The 18,842-nt window shown below is 42.7% G+C and overlaps 1 protein-coding gene across 1 annotated transcript in view; it reads left to right on the plus strand.

The window, feature by feature from the left end:
• Positions 1-18,842, plus strand: part of LOC308280431 (radixin-like) — a 46,855-nt gene that overhangs the window by 17,735 nt on the left and 10,278 nt on the right. Inside the window, exons 3-8 of the mRNA XM_080720694.1 lie at positions 1,196-1,279; positions 3,536-3,631; positions 8,893-9,015; positions 9,645-9,796; positions 11,303-11,386; positions 13,558-13,704. Of these exons, the coding sequence (XP_080576820.1) occupies positions 1,196-1,279; positions 3,536-3,631; positions 8,893-9,015; positions 9,645-9,796; positions 11,303-11,386; positions 13,558-13,704 (686 nt within the window). The remainder of the gene's footprint in view (positions 1-1,195; positions 1,280-3,535; positions 3,632-8,892; positions 9,016-9,644; positions 9,797-11,302; positions 11,387-13,557; positions 13,705-18,842) is intronic.

The following is an 18,842-nucleotide window of genomic DNA, read 5'->3' on the forward strand; positions in this document are numbered from 1 at the left end:
ACGCGCTTGTGTGCGTGTGTGTGGGGGTGTGGGAGGAAGGATGTGAGATGCCTCGGAGGTCAGCCCCGTTGCGTTTTGTCAGCTGCATGCTAGGCCCACTGCCAATGCCGCTCAAACAAAAGCCACAGCCAATGGCAGGACTCGATTGTCAGCTCCGCCCCTCCCCACCGAGGCATCCTGGGTAGAAGGGTGCCAGGAACAGAAATGCTCACTCACCCTGTCAGTGCCAAGAGGAGGGAGAGAGAGAGAGAGAGAGAGAGAGACGGTACACAGCCTAAGGTTCCTTAGATTGCAGGAGAAATGTCCAAAATTCTACACACAAGATGTAACTTCTGACTGAGGGAATGTTAAGTCGGCAGGATCGAAAGCAAAACGCTGCGTGGTCCATTAGCACTGCAGGGTTTTGGCCCTGAGGACTGTTTCATAATATCCATACTTGTATACTACTGTAACACAAAGTTTCTTACAACATGGGTTTTGTTCGCAAACTTTTTGATTTCAAGTACTACTAGTTTGTGTAACTTGTACTGTAAAGGTCCATTTGCTTACTATCAATTACTTACCTGGGGGACCCCCTGGAACCCCCTCGAGGACCCCTGGGGGGTCTCCGGACCACATTTTGAGAACCACTGCCTCTGAACACAATCTCTGTTCAGCAGGTTGAGTTGAGCAGTTAAAGCTTGCGTTGCTACCAAAACAAAGCAAAATTAGAATGTAATGCGTGATGGCTCTGTCTGTATGAACAGTTGTTGGTCATAAAGCGTGCCAGACACATGCCAACGCATGCAGAACTGCACGTATCGTCTTCTGGCTTATGATTGAAATCTACCAGTGTCTTCCTGCTTTTTTTAAATAACTCCCATAGCACTGTTTTCCCTCTCGGCTGTCGAACCGGTTTTATCTCGATACAGAAATTAAGTGGAAGTGCACAATCTATTAAAAAAAACAACCCGACACAGGGAAACAATAAGGAAGTGAAACGATGATGATTCGCCTCACCCCAGCCACCGAGTTTGAAATGAAAGCAAAATTGCTTGCCGTGTGAAAATGGTCCACGCGGGCCGATTTGTGCTCTGACCTCTGTGTAAAAGAGCATGTATTCCAGGGGGAAATGTGTGAAACATTGGTGTGTTTATCTGACTGTGGTGTAGAATTGACAGTATAGTGACCACCTTCTCTTGTGTGTGTTTTGCAGATCAATGTGCGCGTCACCACTATGGACGCAGAGCTGGAGTTTGCCATCCAGCCAAATACGACAGGCAAGCAGCTCTTTGATCAGGTGAGTCTGAGACACGCACGTCACGCACACGCACACACACACACACACACACACACACACACACACACACACACACACACACACACACACACACACACACACACACACACACACACACACCAAATTCTGGGCCCTGGGTACAAGGATTCACTCACATTTTGTGCTTAAACTATTGAAAAATAGCAGATCTACAAGCTCACAGCGCGGCACTCGGTGCCGCGCTGCGAGCTTGTAGATCTGCTGTTTTTGAAAAATCATGAATATTTGTGCAATTGAATATTTCAAATCAGTTTTTTGGAAAAACCTATGTTTCTATGTCAGTGGTGCTCAAACCTTTTCATGTTAAGGACCCCTAAAATGATGTGTATTTGGTCACGGACCCCCCATCTCTAAATATCTGGTTCCAGGGACCCCCCAGAAGCAAAATTTGAGTTACAAATGTTCACTTAAAAAATACATTATATTCAAAGATTTGCACACATTTTCACCACTTTTAAAAAAAATAGCAGATCTGCAAGCTTGTGAGCTTGTATATCTGCTATTTTTCAATAGCTAAAGTATAAAATAATTAAGGCCCCTCCACCTTGGACTCTAGTAACTCAGACCCACTTTCCCCTCGCTTGTGACGCCCCTGCACACACGCACATGTGGATGCAAACTGTCTATTACCGTCCTACAAACTTGCTTATAGGATTTGCTTGTTCATTATACTGTAGATTTGTTCAGTGTTGGGGAGTTGCTCTGATGGTGAACTCCAGTCTGAATGAAATGACTTGCCGTTCCTCCCAGTGTGTAACCTCATCTGTAGACCGACATTGTACAGAGTACCATAGGATTTCGCTTCCATGAGGTATTTAGTGCAAGTGTGGTTTCGGAGTTGGCAAAAATGTTGCTGTTTAAGTAGTTTTACGATTGAATTATTTATTATGCAGCACTATTGGGCTGCAATGCACACACACACACACACACACACACACACACACACACACACACACACACACACACACACACACACACACACACACACACACACACACACACACACACACACACATTAGTATACCAAAGCAACAATAATGCTCCCGTCATCAAGCAACAGCAGTGAGTCCTCAATTAGTCAAGTCTAATGAAACCAATTAAAGAGGCAGACTGGATGTAAGGCCGTGCCCAGGGCCCATTACTGCTTGCATGACGTCACAGAGTTCATCTCAATCTGAGGCATAAGTTAATGGCTTCCTCTGGGCAGCCGCCACTGCTCTGCCTCATCACCACAAAGTACCTCACCTAACTGCATTTACATGTTTACATCAGACATCAGTTAAATTTAGATTGGATAGGGTTATCTTTAACATGGGATGGTTACAGTTAAGTTTTAGATGGTACGGTTATGGCTAGGATTGGATCAGTTCGATGTTAGATGGGACATGGTTACAGTTAAAGTTAGATGGGATTGGGATATGGTTGGGGTTAGATGGGATGCAGGGAATATATTCACATATAACGTGATCACAGGATATGAGTTTTAACAGATGTCGGAAGGAATAGATTGACACATTCATTGCCAGGTATTCATTAACATTCAGGCCGGGAACACATTTTAGTGTATGGGAGGGGCTTACAGTACATGTACAGTATGTAGCAACATATTTGTTTTTGTAGGCTAATTTCTGAATAAGTCCTAACTATAGGTTAGGCCTAAATGGGTTCAGGTCGGTAGACCTTACCAGCATTGATCCTCATTGATTGTACCTTATTTTGAAGACCCATGGAAGCCACAAGCATGTCCACGTTGGATAAATTCACGCTGCTGTAATATCAATTGAACATGTTTTCTTTTACTCGGATAAGAAAAATTGTTACCTCCTGTCCTATGTATCGTTGGGCATGCATTATCTGATGAGCAACGATCATCGAGTATATCCAGATGCTTACGTAGATGAGTGAATCAATACAAATGGATGAGGGTTAAGCTTTGTAAAATCGGTTAAGGTTAGACGGGATGTGGATAACTTTAGATGGGATATGGTTATTGTTTGATAGGTTAGTTTCAGACTGCTATTGTTAGATTATGGGTAAGGTTAGAGCTTGATAGGATAATGTTAGAGTTCAGTTAAGGTTAAATGAGATATGGTTAAAAAAGTTTAGAGTTAGATATGGTTAGGTTTAGGGTTAGATCTTCTAAGGTTAGATTGAATTTAAGTCAATGCAATGTCCCCAGAAGTTTGCAAAGCCAACGTGTTTTTGTGTTCCTCCTAGGTGGTGAAGACTGTGGGCCTCAGGGAGGTGTGGTTCTTTGGCCTGCAGTATACAGACAGCAAAGGCTACCACACTTGGCTCAAGCTCAACAAGAAGGTAATCCCCTCTCATTTCTACACAGAAAAAAATCCTAAGGGTTCATTTGACTAATGAGCACGAATATAATCACTCTCTTTCGCTTTCTTTCTCTTTCCAACTTTTCTCTCTCGTTCTCTCTCCCCCCACATCCCTCGCTCTGTCTCCTCTCTCCTATGCTCTCTATCTTTCTCCCTAGTGAATGCCTTTCTCTGTTCTTCCCTTCCTCCTCCTCTTTCTTGTCTTTCTCTCTCACTCCTTTATGTTCTGAACTTCTGCCTCACTTTCTCTCCATGGCTCACTCGCCACTCTTATACTGTTATATCTCTCTCTCTCTCTCCCTCCGCTTGTCACATTAGTCAATCGTTTTCCTTTCAAAGACCCCCAGTTTGATATGCATTAGACAACGGACCCCCACTTTGTTTTCTGTCTGTCTGTCTGTATCTCAGAGCGTGTCCAGTAGTCTCTAGAGGGCGCTATGGTCGCAGGCTTCCTGACAAACACGCCCTCCAGCCCCCAGCTCTATGAAATCACGTGTTCCTGTCCGTTTTTACACTCCTACAACTACAAGTTACATGGTCACTCTGGATTGTACTGTGTGTACCCCTCTGAAGCCGTGTGTGTGTGTGTGTGTGTGTGTGTGTGTGTGTGTGTGTGTGTGTGTGTGTGTGTGTGTGTGTGTGTGTGTGTGTGTGTGTGTGTGTGTGTGTGTGTGTGTGTGTGTGTGTGTGTGTGTGTGTGTGTGTGTGTGTGTGTGTGTGTGTGTGTGTGTGTGTGTGTGTGTGTGCGTGCACATCTTAAAATTCCCCTCGTGCGGAAGTACTGTAAACGCTTGCGTGCGTGTATGTGTGTGAGATTGAGGAGGTGGTACTGAAAATTCCCCTTGTTTAAGTACTGTGTGTGTGTCGGTCTCAGGCACTGTAAATCTACCGTGTGTACTGTATGTATTTGTGTGTGTGTGTGCGCGTGCGTGTGTTTGTGCGTGTGTGGAGGCGTTCCACACAGCCATGCTGGACCCGTGTTAGGCTGTCAGAGTGATCTATGACAGGATTTCTTTTAACAAGGGGGGCTCCAGTGGAAACTATTCTGTGTGTGTGTGTCCATGTACTGTACAGTGCAGTACACACACACACACACACACACACACACACACACACACACACACACACACACACACACACACACACACTGTAGCTATATTCTGTACCGTCCCCAGCTTGTCATTATGCATTACGTTCACATACTGCACAAGGGTGCTAATTACCTCCTCTAATGACTACATTAGATAAAGTACAGTACAGTCCATGCTGTTGTTCATCTCGGCACATGCAGCACCTTCTTTATCCCCAAGTCGACACTGTAATTAGTTTATGTTTGACTGTTAAGCAGAGACCGACCAGTGGTGTCGGAATAGGGGGGCTTTTTGGTGCCCGGCCCCCACACACACTTTACCGTTGTCAGACCTTTGGGTCTGATCCTGCTTTTGGACAGTGGTGGAAAAAAAAGTACTTAGCATTTTGTACTTTGTACTTTTGTACTAAAAGTATCAATACTGCAACATAGAAATACTCAAATAAAGTACAAATACCTAAAAATTGTACTTAAGTACAGTACTTGAAGGAGCTATAGTCAACTTTTTCTTGAAAAACGGATGCTAAAATAAAAATAATGTTTCGAAAATATTTTATAAAAAAATAAGCTTCATATATGTGTTTCTATTCAAAAATGACCACAAAAAGCGTAAAATAATGATAAAATAATCATTTTGGCCATTGTCAGACCGATACTTTGTTTATATTCTAGTCTATAGACTAGGATGCAAACAAAGTGTCGGCCCTACAATGAAAAAGTTGACTATAGCTCCTTTAAGTAAATGTACTGTGAAGTTACTTTATACCAATGCAACCAGGCCTGGAATTTAAGTAAATGTTACATATGATGATGATAATGTTTTTTCTTTCTTTCTTTCTTTCTTTCTTTCTTTCTTTCTTTCTTTCTTTCTTTCTTTCTTTCTTTCTTTCTTTCTTTCAACAAAAAATGTCCAATATTTGTATCAACTTCTGAATCAAAAGTTCACACACACTCAGCCTTGCAGAGTCGCTAGACTGGACTGAAGATGGGGATTGGGACTCGGGAACAGTTAAGAATTCAGAATCCTAACAAAAGACTCTGGTGTCTGAAAAGGAAAGAGGCAGAGGAGATAAGGGTGCAGTCAGCTGGTGCAGTGCAGGTGGAGCATCAAGGTCACTGTGGCCTCGGGCCATCTCATTTCCTGAAGGGCATAAGGCCAAACAGAGGGGCAACTAATTCCTCACCTGTCAGCAACTACTGATAGTTTGTCAGTAAAAGTGCACCATTTTATACCACTTACGACCTGAGGCTGAAGCTTTCAAGCTTTTTCAAAAATGCTCAAAAAAATTGCAGATTTACGAGCTCGCAGCACAGCATGAAGTGACGCACTGTGAGTGTGTATATCTGCTATTTTTTGAGCCGCGCAATTGCACAAACCAATCCTACGTTTAACTCTGTGGTGCCTTTTCTACCAAAAGAACCTTGGTTCAAGAACCGATTGAACCAGAGGAACCAAGGATTTTGTGGTTCCCGTTCCGAACCAACTTTTACGGTTCAGAACCAACTCAATTCACGGTGGAAAAGCTCACCTCTGGTTCATCGCATAGGCGGGAGAAAGAACCCGAACCGGTTCTTTGCCGATTGAAAAAGGCCCTGTGTGTCAGCCATGTATGGAGATCCGTGCTCTATCATACACATAAAGTAACTGTAATGTCAGGGACAGAACAGCCCATACAGGTATGCGCGTGTGTCGTGTTTGCACCGCTCACTTCGCACAGGTGCGATCTTTGAATATCCAAGGCTAAAATCTATAATAACGCAGATGCTTTTCCGGGGGGACTGCCCCATAGGTCGAACTCCCGTTGGGTCGAACAGCGTCGGACTCGGCAGGTTAGATAATCACCCGCGAGCGTTGGCAGGTTAGGTTTAGGGTTAGGGTTAGAGTTAGGCATAGTTTTACTGAGGTTAGGATTAGGGTTTGGGTTAGACTTTGGTCGATCCAAAGGGTGTTCGACCTAATGACATGTTACCCTTTTCCGGTCTCATTGGGTTAATTACCTTAAACAAAATGTTTCAAAAATAGCTGATCTACAATTTCACAACGCGTCGCGCCGCTGTATAATAACCTGTTCTCTACCTCTGCCCTGCCTCTTGACTTCCTTGCAACGAACGTTCCTGTGAAACCGTCTGTGATTTCCTGTGTGATTGATTTATTGATCCTCGCGTCGTTGCTTTGTCAGACCTCGAATAATTAGACCAGCCGCTGACGCTGATAGGTCGGTTTTTAAAGACGCATTATTCCTTTTCTTGACATGACGAGTCATTGGGACATGGGTCGTGATCGACAGTCTGATTGGTTGATTTAAGTCATGGATTATTTCTCAACGTTGTGTCCGGGAACCTGTCTGAGGATTCTACACTGAGGATTTTACAGTGTTCCCAATATGTTATCAAATTGGGGTCCGTGGTTTCCCAAACACTGGGCTGGGACCCATTTGTGGGTTGACACTTTTTTTTATTATTTCAAGACATTTTCAAAAAACATTCCCAAATAGCAATAGCTTTAATGAATTAAAAACAAATTAAATGTTTTTTTCACCCCCAGTAATTCCATAAATTAGAAAACAAATGTTTAAGAAGCGATGCAGCTTGTAGCTCTGATATTTTCACTAGTATGAGTCCCGGGCGAATGTCTGATTTCTCTTTTGGGTCTTGAGCTAAAAGTTTGGGAACCACTGGTCTAATGTAATCACTCCTTACACTGGCTCCCTGTGTGTCAAAGAACTGGTTTCAAAGTACACCTGGTCTATAAAGCTTTAAATGGGTTTGGGACAAAATACATTTCTGATCGTGTACGATATCATGATCCATCCACATCCAGGCCTCTCAGGTCATCTGGGAAAGGTCTGCTTTACTGTTCCTACAACCACAAATAAACGTGGGGAAGCAGCATTTAGTAGCACCACATATTTAGGAAAAATAAAGACCTTTCTGTTTGCCGCTGCCTTTGAGCTTTTTCTTTGTTCTCTTTTCTTTTCTCTGCACTGTAACTGTACCTATCAATTTTTACTTATTTAGTTTTATACACTCTAAAGTCATTTTATAAATCTATTAATGTTTCCTTTGCTTGATGTTCTGTGTAAAGCACATTGTTGTTATACAACAATGTTGTTGGTATACAAATACAATTACTGTGCCAGTGTGCCCCGCCTAATGCATATCAAACTGGGGGTCCTTGAAATGGAAAAGGTTGAGAAGCAGAATCACAGTTGTAGGTTTTTGATTGATTGCCAGCGTCTTCTTGCCCATGAGTCCTTGCTGGGCACGTTCTGCACTGGTTGCTGTTTGACATGGCATCTCTGTCTTATTGACTAATTAGGACATACTATAGCTGTGGTCCAGAATACAGATTTTGTCGATCAGGTTATTGATTAACTGTTTGTTCCTGTAACAGTTGCTCTGATTGATTGAGTTAATCAAATATCAATCAATCACCCAATGCATTCCCTCACTGTTTCTCAATCAGTGGCCCACTGTCATTGACAAATGACCACAAAAGTACAGACTTTCCATGGGAAAATGTTTAAAAAAAAATTAAAATATATATTTTACCTTTTTTCTTAAATGTATAAAAAATATGTTTAAATAATGTCTAGTCCTTGGAGATTGTTTGAAATATGCTAGACCTAGTGGTCCAGAAGAAAAAAAGGTTAAGATTGAGAACCACTGGATTAATTCAGTGGTTCTCAATCTGTGGACCCCCAGGGGGGTCCCCCAATGATTTTGGGGGGTCCCCAGATGATTAGCTTTATGTGCAAGATTGTTTTCTCACTCAACAGTAAACAAACCAACATAAAGTTTAAGTGTTTAGACTAGAGGGTATCTACACATTTCTAAAGTGACAATTTAAGGACTTTTTAATACCTCTAAAATGAAAAATTGTACAATGGCCAAATTGTCAAATATTAGAGGCAGAAATTGTGAAAAATAGCCGATCTACAAGCTCAAAACGTCTTGCGTTGCGAGGCGTTGTGAGCATGTAGATCGTCTATTTTCACAATAGAATCGTATTAAACAAAATGTAATTAACTCCTCCAACTCCAAGTAGTGCTCGTCAGAGTGGGGGTCCCTAGTTCAAATATTATCATTTTGGGGGCTGCAGCCTGAAAAGGTTGAGAACCGCTGTGATTAATTGACGTCTTTGTTAACAGGTGACCCAGCAGGACGTGAAGAAGGAGAACCCGCTTCAGTTTAAGTTCCGGGCAAAGTTCTTCCCTGAGGACGTCTCCGAAGAGCTGATCCAGGAGATCACACAGAGGCTGTTCTTCCTACAGGTGAGCCGTAAAGGACAACGTTGTCTTTTTTTACAACAAGGGTTCATTTTAGATTGTAATTACAGAAAAGAAAAGATGAGTGTTAAAATGTTTTCATTTACTGCTTTCTATCGTTCTAGTGATTTTTGAGATTTTGATTTCAGTGGTTGGGAGTATGCGTGTGGCTAAATGTCTTTTTAGACACAATAAGCCCATTCCCAACCACAGTAGTGTTACTGTAAATAGTAATAAAGAAATCAACAGCTTATTGTGTCTAAAAATATATTTTTCCACTTGTACGCATGCCCCCACCCACTGAAATCAATTCAAAATGTCCAAAATTATAGAAAGCAGTAAATGGAATCATTTTAACTCTTCTTTTCTCAATTACAATCTAAAATATGAAATCCTTGTTGTAAAAAGTTGTCCTTTAAGTGTTTAAAACCCACAATATTACAATATCCATAATGCCAGACAATATCTCGTCCCATATCACAGTATCGATATTTGTCAATAATTGCCCAGCCCTAGTCTGATTGTATTGTTGGTATTTAGACTAAAGAGATTTTGCACAGAACACTATTATTGACCGGTCCCATCATTCCTACCTCCTGCCTCTCTCAACCACCCACCCCTCCGGTGGTCTCCAGGTGAAAGAGGCCATTCTGAACGATGAGAACTACTGTCCCCCCGAGACGGCCGTTCTGCTGGCCTCCTACTCTGTCCAAGCCAAGTACGCAGACTACAGCAAAGACGTACACAAGCCAGGATACCTCGCCCATGACAGACTGCTGCCACAGAGGTACGCAATACACACCATTCAAGTTCTCACTCTGAAAATATGATTCTCAGCATGTCTTAATGTGGAAGCATGCCATGCACCGAAAATAGGCTAAGTATGACCTTACAACACTTATGCTATAGGCTTGTAGATAGCCTAATGTCGATTTGAGATTAACGTGTATTTGTAGTCGTCAAACTACCAATAGAATGCATGTTCAATCTTCCAGAAAATCCTAGTGACCTCAGATATTTCATAAAAGCAAAGGTTGACCCTCTGGCGTCTGGCATTTTGTTTTAAAACTCAAAATGATTATCGTTTTTGGTATGGCTGAATTTAGCATTTCCTTCAACTGGTTGTCTGTATGGTTACCAAAACATCATAATTCTACATTGTGCTAAATGTTTATGAAACACAGCGCTAGTGTATAGCGAGGCTCTTTCAGGAATCACATATTAGGACTTCAATGGCGAGATTTTATTTAGCTTTAATCCAAACGCGCGCGCACACACATACACGCGCGTTCTAACCGCAAATAGCCCATTGGGAAAACAAGAGCCCCAGCAAGACATCCTCCGGTATTTATTTTATTTTATTGTCTGTCTATTTTGTCCTCGCAAGACAGAAATACAATACTAGCAATGCAATACGAGAAACACAATACTAGCAATAGAAGAGCACACAGTCAGGACATGTCATGACCCGTGCAGGGCTTGTTATGATTTTCTTTATGAGTGTGTTGTTTTTTAATGTTTTCTGTGTTGCATCAGTTCAAACAAAGACTAGTTACAGCTAGACCCCACGCATTCTCTCTCACACACGCACATGCACACACACACACACACACACACACACACACACACACACACACACACACACACACACACACACACACACACACACACACACACACACACACACACACACACACACACACACGGAATGTGTCTCATTCTCTTGTGGAATGTTCTGTGATTTCCTTGGTAGGAAATGTAGGGTTGAGTCACCTTTTTTTCCTTGGATAGTTGGAGGGCTCCCTTCTTACATCAGAGAAAGCTGAGCCCCCTGCACACGCACGCACGCACACAGACACACACACACAAACACTCACGCGTGCTTTTCGAGTGCTATACTCGTACGACAAATAACGGAAATACATTTTGTTACGATGTTAATCAGTGTGCTTCACAATGATGTTTATTGTGTAAATGTGGGAGTTGGCTATGATTTTGTGCAGCATGTTAAACATTTCGGACTGCCTCCAAACAGACGAGGCCTAACGTCCCCCCTGGGATCTTTCGTGCCAAGGGGGGCCAGACCCCCGTTTGAGAAACACAGGGTTAAGTGTGTGTGTGTGTGTGTGTGTGTGTGTGTGTGTGTGTGTGTGTGTGTGTGTGTGTGTGTGTGTGTGTGTGTGTGTGTGTGTGTGTGTGTGTGTGTGTGTGTGTGTGTGTGTGTGTGTGTGTGTGTGTGTGTGTGTGTGTGTGTGTGTGTGTGTGTGTGTGTGTGTGTGTGTGTGTGTTGCAGAGTTCTGGAACAACATAAGCTGACCAAGGAACAGTGGGAGGACAGGATACAGACATGGCACGAAGAACACAAAGGAATGCTCAGGTACTGTACACACACACACACACTACTACACAGAGAATGCACAGGTACACACTGTCTGGAGAGTGGAGATTGTTATATTTTCTCTAGACCTAAATTGGTATCTGATAAATGATATCAGTCCCAGCTGGCTGGTCTGTAGTTGATCCATCAGCGCAAGCTAAAGTGTCACAGCATGCACTTTATGTATATTGTCGCTGTCTGGCAGAAACCATGTTCCATCATTCTCCATACTAGAAGCTCGGCCGCCCGAAGGAGCGTCTAGTCGGCGCCCTGGCCAACACGGGAACAATGTAAATATGGAATGAATGCCCCGCCCTTTAATGCAAACCCCATTACCTGTTGTCATAGGATCTGTTTTGACCATCTGTTCGCGTGTGTCCATTTATGCCCATCAGAAGCCAGTGGGACAAACGGTTCTCGAGATATGCGGATTACAGACAGACAGACAGACAGACACACACACACGCACGCACGCAGAGACTTCTCGCATTTATAGATAGATATCACACTCCTTATAGGCCTATCACACAAAAGTAGCCTAAATGAGCTCACAACTTAGTGTCTGCGGGTTTTATTAACTAGAGTTGGGCCTCACCGACAGTGTCATATACCTGTGTCCCTATATGCCCATATATGGAGATATCTGTCAGAACTTTTATGCCCATAAATGAGAGGTAGAAGTCACAGGAGGATGTCAGCTGTTGGTTTGACAGCTGCAGGCAAATCTACATTAGTGTGAGATTTGCTTTAAACTAAATTCTACAAAGTTGAATATACTGTAAGTAGGATACACATTTGACAGTCTATAAATATTTCTACTACAATATGCCCATATATGGAGATATATGTCAGACCGTGTCCTTTTATGCCCATAAATGGGCATGCAAATTTTAATATAGGATAGTGAACCAATAACAAATAAATGTGAAAAAGCATGTGACTAAATATTAGCTACATTGGATCGACTGGAACACACAGTAATTTATATTTCCTGAAAAAGGTTTTGGACTTACAAGGTTTCCACACAACGACATACAGATGGCTGACAAATTAAAGGAGCCCTGAATAAATGAGTGGAAAGACATAATGAGATGCTTCCATGTAGGTTTACTGCGTCGTGCATTTATCAGGGTTCCCACAGTCATGAAATTCCTGGAAATATTTTTAAATCAGAAAAATATTTTTCCTGTACTGGAAAAGTTTTGGAATTTATCAAGGGTCCTGGAAGGTCCTGGAAAAAATAGCTATGCATTGTCTTTGGTTATTGATTTTGTTAATACCTCTGAAATACAAATTAAACATGGGCCAAATTGTCAAATATTAGAGGCAGACATTGTGAAAATAGCAGATCTACATGCTCACAACGCCTCACAACATGTAGATCTGCTATTTTCAACTTTGGAACCGTGTTCTATTGTGTTCTTAGTGCTCGTCAGGGTGGGGGGGTCCCCAGTTAAAACATGATTATTTTGGGGGCCATGGCCTGAAAAGGTTGAGAACCACTGCCATACACTACCTGTCTTTTATATAGTCCTGGAAATTGGGTTAAAAATTCTGGAAAAGCTTTGGAAATTAATTGGTAAAAATGTGTGGGAACCCTGATTTATGAACTGTGTCTCTCCCCTTCTCTTCTTCGTTGAATTTAGTACTGGAAAAAGTACTCAAATGTTTTAGGCTACTATAGTAAATGTACCAATCATCCAATGTAGAAATACTCTCTGTAAAATCTGGATTTCAAAATGTACTTGAGCAAAAGTACAAAATATTGGCATCAAAAGTTACTTAAAGTATCAAATGTAAAAGTATTCATTATGCAGAATGTCCCATTTCAGATCTTTTTATGAAAATCGTTTGAAAATAGCAGATCTACAAGCTGTGAGCTTGTATATCGGCTATATCAAACGGCTGAAATGTATATAGGGCTGAAGTACTATGTTTTGTGATAATAATCAAAATCTACAAAGTAACTAGTAACTCAAGTTTTCAAATAAATATACAATAAGTACATCAAATGTCGTTGCGATGCATTGTGAGCTTGTAGATCGGCTATTTTTTTGGCAAATGTTCCTCTGCAGTATAATGGATTTTGATTATCGCGATAATATCGTAAATCATGATTTCTTTGGTCACAATCATCGTGACATGACATTTTCATATGGTCCCATCCCCAGGGAGGACTCCATGATGGAGTACCTGAAGATCGCCCAGGACCTGGAGATGTACGGAGTCAACTACTTTGAGATCAAGAACAAAAAGGGCACAGAGCTGTGGCTGGGAGTGGACGCCCTGGGCCTTAACATCTACGAACACGAGGACAAGTAAGGACCATAGACTGTAAAATAAATATGGACGAAGCGAAGCCATTGGTTTCTATGCGGCGAAAATGACGTTTTTTTTTTTCCCTTGTATGGGTGTCGCCATCATTGTTTGAATGGTACCCCAGGAATCATAAGGAATGCTATTGGCTGCCAATGGTCACGTGGAACCGCAGGGATACATGGGAGAATGTGGTGTTGAGCCTCCCGAAATAAAGCACACGAAGAACACAGCAGGCTAGTATTAGTTTAGTTGGCCACGCCCCCCGCAACTTTATCATCAATTTTAACATACATGGGACCATATTTGCACAAAACGCATATCATGGTGATTGAAAGGGAGTTTTTCACTAGCGACAGGAACCATAAAGTATTTATGACGGTGTTTATTAAGGTTAGAAAATCAAAGGGGAAAACAAATGGGGTCCAATGTAGACAAATTCTTTTTGGTACCTCGCGGGGGGAAAACATCGCAACTAGCGGCCAAACATAGGAAGTTTTAGTTCCGTATTGGATTCGTTTTAAAATCGGCGGAACTATGCCCCTGGTAAGGACACACACATACCGTACACGTTTGTGTTAACTAACACGTTTTCTGCCCAGGTAGTTTTTATCATTCAGAAATGCAAAACCGCCAGTGATTTTCATGCTTTCACCTTATTTTGAAGGACCCACAGAAGTCACGGGCGTGACCACGATGTGTGTGTACACGCTGTTTTGTCTTCTGTCGCTCGGTAAAGAAAAAATTTAACCGCGACGACGATCCATTCTTTTCTGGGCGATTTGGATGATCCTGATGAATCCTAGATAAATCCACCTTTCGGAATTCTCCAGCATTGGTCGAATGGAGAGTCAAGATACCCGGATGACTGCAGTACCGAGTCCATGCTTTACTGCAACTGCGGCACTCTGATATTAATATACTTGAGAGGACATCGACATTTCAGTACATTTTTTTATGAATGCCATGTTTAACCCTAAACCTAAAGCAGAACGTAGCAGATCAAATCTTCCGCTATTTTCGGTGGGTGACACCGCCTAGCCCCCAAACCCAAAACCTGACCTCTAAAATGCCAAGTCTAACTTGAAATTGTAGGCTTAAATTGTTTGTTTCTCAAATTCTTCTATACGTGTGTGGCGACATTTGGCCCTCACAAGTATAGGAACACACGCACGCACGCACACACACACACACACACACACACACACACACACACACACACACACACACACACAGGAGTGAGCGATATGAATGGATGTTTGTTTGATATAGAGTGTTTGGATTCACACACACTCAAATGAGAGGCTCAGTGTTTGGAGAACTTTGGACACTGAGCAAACATGAGTTGTTTTGCGTGTTGATTGAAGGGCGTCAGTCAGTCAGTCAGTCAGTCAGACTTATGTTCAGCCTTTCCTTGTCCAGAGTCGGATGCTTCTGTGAGGTCCTCAAGTGCACTCAGTGAGCATCAAGGAGATGCACGGAGAGATGTATAAAGAGCAAACATTTGAGCAGATGAAATCGATGGAAGAAGTAGGAACTTTGCGCTGCACGCAACAATCTCCCTTTTATAATTGCATTACTTACGTCCACATTATATCTCCATGACAACTACAGTCACGGCCATACAACAGTGACATGGTATGGCTCCGCACCAGAATTCTGGTTCTCTTGTTTGATCTGCTCGTTAATCGTCTCTAATTAATCTCTAACGAGTCCAATTGTGGGAGAAAAAAAAAACGGCTGACATTGGGAAAAACTCTCAAGAGGACGGTTTGTTGGGAAACTGTGAATGAAAGCTTTGTGAAAGCCACAGAGTCCTTAAAAACAGAAAACAGGCTTGTCCTAATGGATTTATGCCCTACAAACAACTTATATTAGCTTTGCTGTGTTGTTTGCTGAGTTACGATGTGTATTATGTCTTTGTCAGGAGCGACGGCCAGCAACGATTATCATCCAGGGCCTTTCCGACTCTCCCACACAGGCTAATGATGCATGAGGGGAGGGGGAAAGGTTATAATTAAATTGGACGCAATGAACTCGCAAAGCATTGGAGAATGCGTTGAAGTTTGAAAATATCCGTATATCATCGATATGGCTTTCGCTCAGAGGGACGGGACACTTTAACCGACGTTGGTAATCAGTGTCATGTTTCAAAATCAGCCCTAAATTACAGTCTTGAATGTCCCGGCGTCCACATTGTCATTGAGAGGTTTGTAGTGGTGGGAAGATCTGAGCTTTGAGTGTGGGCAGACTCTTAAGAAACTGAGACGTGTGTGTGTATAGGAGGCACAGGGGGAAAACTGTGGTGGGAATCGGTTCGGTGTCTGTGTGTGTGTGAGTGAGGTTCTGGTGGGAATCAGTGTTGTGTGTGTGCGTGGTTCTGGAGGTCTGCTTACTGTAAGTTGTCTCTGCACACCAGTGAGAGTAGCAGAAATTAGTTTTGTTTTTAGTTTTATTTATTCGCACAATAAAGATACATTCAAAGTACATAAGCTAATGATTAAACAGTTCGAGATATTTGCAGGTGAGAAAGGAAACTAATGGCGCTTATACAAAGTCCGGTCCTCAACTACTGTATATAACACATCATTAACAGAGGTAAACATAATGTTACTAAATCACACAACACAAGACAAGACAAGACAAGCAAAACATGATTGTGTGCGTGGTTGTGTAAAGAAAAGTGAGGTAAATAAAGTTGCCATATCAAACACAAGATAAGAAAACGTGTGTGTGTGTGTGTGTGTGTGTGTGTGTGTGTGTGTGTGTGTGTGTGTGTGTGTGTGTGTGTGTGTGTGTGTGTGTGTGTGTGTGTGTGTGTGTGTGTGTGTGTGTGTGTGTGTGTGTGTGTGTGTGTGTGTGTGTGTGTGTGTGTGTGTGTGCACACGCACATGAGTATGTGGAAGTAGGGTTAGCTTAGGGCAGGGGTCTTCCAACAGGGGGTCCGGGACCCCTAGGGGGTCCTCAGGGTTACTACAGGGGGTCCTCCAAATCCTTCTGTGATAGAAACTTGTTTTTTTAGCGTCCATATTCTGAGAACTTTAGCCAAAAATAGCCGATCTACAAGCTCACAACGCCTCGCAGCGCGAGGCGTTGTGAGCTTGTGGAGGGAAAAGAGCAGACTAAGTACAGTGAAAGTTCAAGTGTATTAACTATTGATGGTTCAAGTGGTTAAATATCTGAAAACCCACATGCACATGAATCCAAAATATGATGATTGTGATTGATGATTGTGCTGTCAAACAATGAAACTATATCATGGAATCTACGAACAGGTTTTGGGGGTCCCTACTTCATCTCTCTCTCAACTAAGGGGTCCCTGGCCTGAAAACGTTGAAGACCCCTGGCTTAGGGCATTATCAGACCCGTAGGCTTAGAATCAGCTGGAGATCTATGCGTTCTCTGTAAAACAGGCATATCGACAATGTTTAATTCATGTTCAAGTGAATACATAATGATTTCATCAGTGGCGTACACTCCTGTTCAGCATCCAGTGAACAGGGACGTTGTCGGCTGCACTAGAACAAATTACATTTGGACCGCTATCGATTTGCCAGCCGAGCCGCGTCCATAAATTGTCACTTGCCCACATCGCAGATGGAAGTTCTACCTCACTGGCAGAAAAGAAATGTTTTATGTGCAAGACAGATGAAGCAGGGACCCCCCACAACCTTTTCTAACAATAGTCATGAGTGTATTTTGGATTCATGTCAATTTGTGTTTTCAGATATTTAACCACTCGAACCGTCAATACTTAATAAAGTATTGACTACGCCTCACAACGCTCACAACGCCTCGCAGCGCGAGGCGTTGTGAGCTTGTAGATCAGCTATTTTTGGCTAAAGTTCTCAGAATATGGCCGCTAGGGATCAGGTAGTTAATAAAAAAAATATATGTATCACTCAAAGATTTGGAGGACCCCCTGTAGTAACTCTGAGGACCCCCTAGGGGTCCCGGAACCCCTGTTGAAGACCCCTGTGCAAGAGGTTAACCGCTTAACGCCTGTATACTTAGTTGAGCGGAGTCCCCCAGGGGTCAATACTTGGTCCCCTCATTTATTTTTCCCTCTACACCAAATCTCTACAGCGAGAATAGCTGATCTTGTTGCGATGCATTTCGTGAAGCGCTGTGAGCTCGTACATCTGCTATTTTCCACTGAACATTTTCCCATTACGACATGCCCAGAATCGGGACGCCGCCTGGGCTTTCAGAGGTTAATGCAGGAAGCCCGCCTTATATTTAGCAGAGAAAGGGAGAGACCGTGAGCGAGGGATGGCAGAGGAAGAGTGTCTGCCCATTGTGTGTGTGTGTGTGTTGGGGGGTGGGTCTTTCCTGTCCTCCCTCATTTTGGAGTCCCCCCGCCCCCCAATTTATGGAAGAAAAGAATGGGTTTTAATCTGGACTCTTGACAGTGTTTCCTCTGTCTGTCCTGCTGCTCCTGGCCCGTCTGTCCCCTCTGGACCCCCCCTCCTCCCCCCTCCCCTTCCAAACAATAACCTCAGGTCACCACAACCTGCATCCTTCCCTCTGACCTTCCCTTCTTCTGGTAGCGGGGAGGGTATGTAGGGGACAGGCTTCCCCAGTCCCTTGGAGAACCTGGAGGAGTGATGGATTTTCAAAATGCCATTTCCGAGTCACAAGTAACTTAATGGAAAACATGAACCACCCTTTATACTTTTATTGATCAGTTTTATTTTATTTGATTGATTATATATTTTATTCACGATTGTTAAGGTACAGTACAGGCAGTACAGCAAGTGAAAAAACATAAGGCTTGTTTTGTTGGCAGTCCATTAAACATTCAACACTCAAACAACCGGACAAAAAACAACAACAAAAAAACTACACAAAAATGTAGAATATCAAAATAATAATATATATTTTTTAAATGTGTGTCTCCAGGAGCCTGCACTTGTCCCTCTTCTATTTGCCCTCAACTCCAAATCTCTTAGCCGAAATTTGTCTCTGTTTTATAAGCTTGTCGTATTTTGAGCATTTTGTTAATAGTTTGCCTATAACGACAAGTGGTTAAAGGGTAATTTTTGAGCGGTGGTCACACCGTCTCCATAGCGTGGCCGTGTGTGTATCCGTCCGTCTATGTATGTGGGTGGGTCCGTATGTAGCCTAAGTACCCCTGGTG

This window comes from Nannobrachium achirus, assembly GCF_963921795.1.
Source record: "Nannobrachium achirus genome assembly, chromosome: 24".
Classification (NCBI taxonomy): Eukaryota; Metazoa; Chordata; class Actinopteri; order Myctophiformes; family Myctophidae; genus Nannobrachium; species Nannobrachium achirus.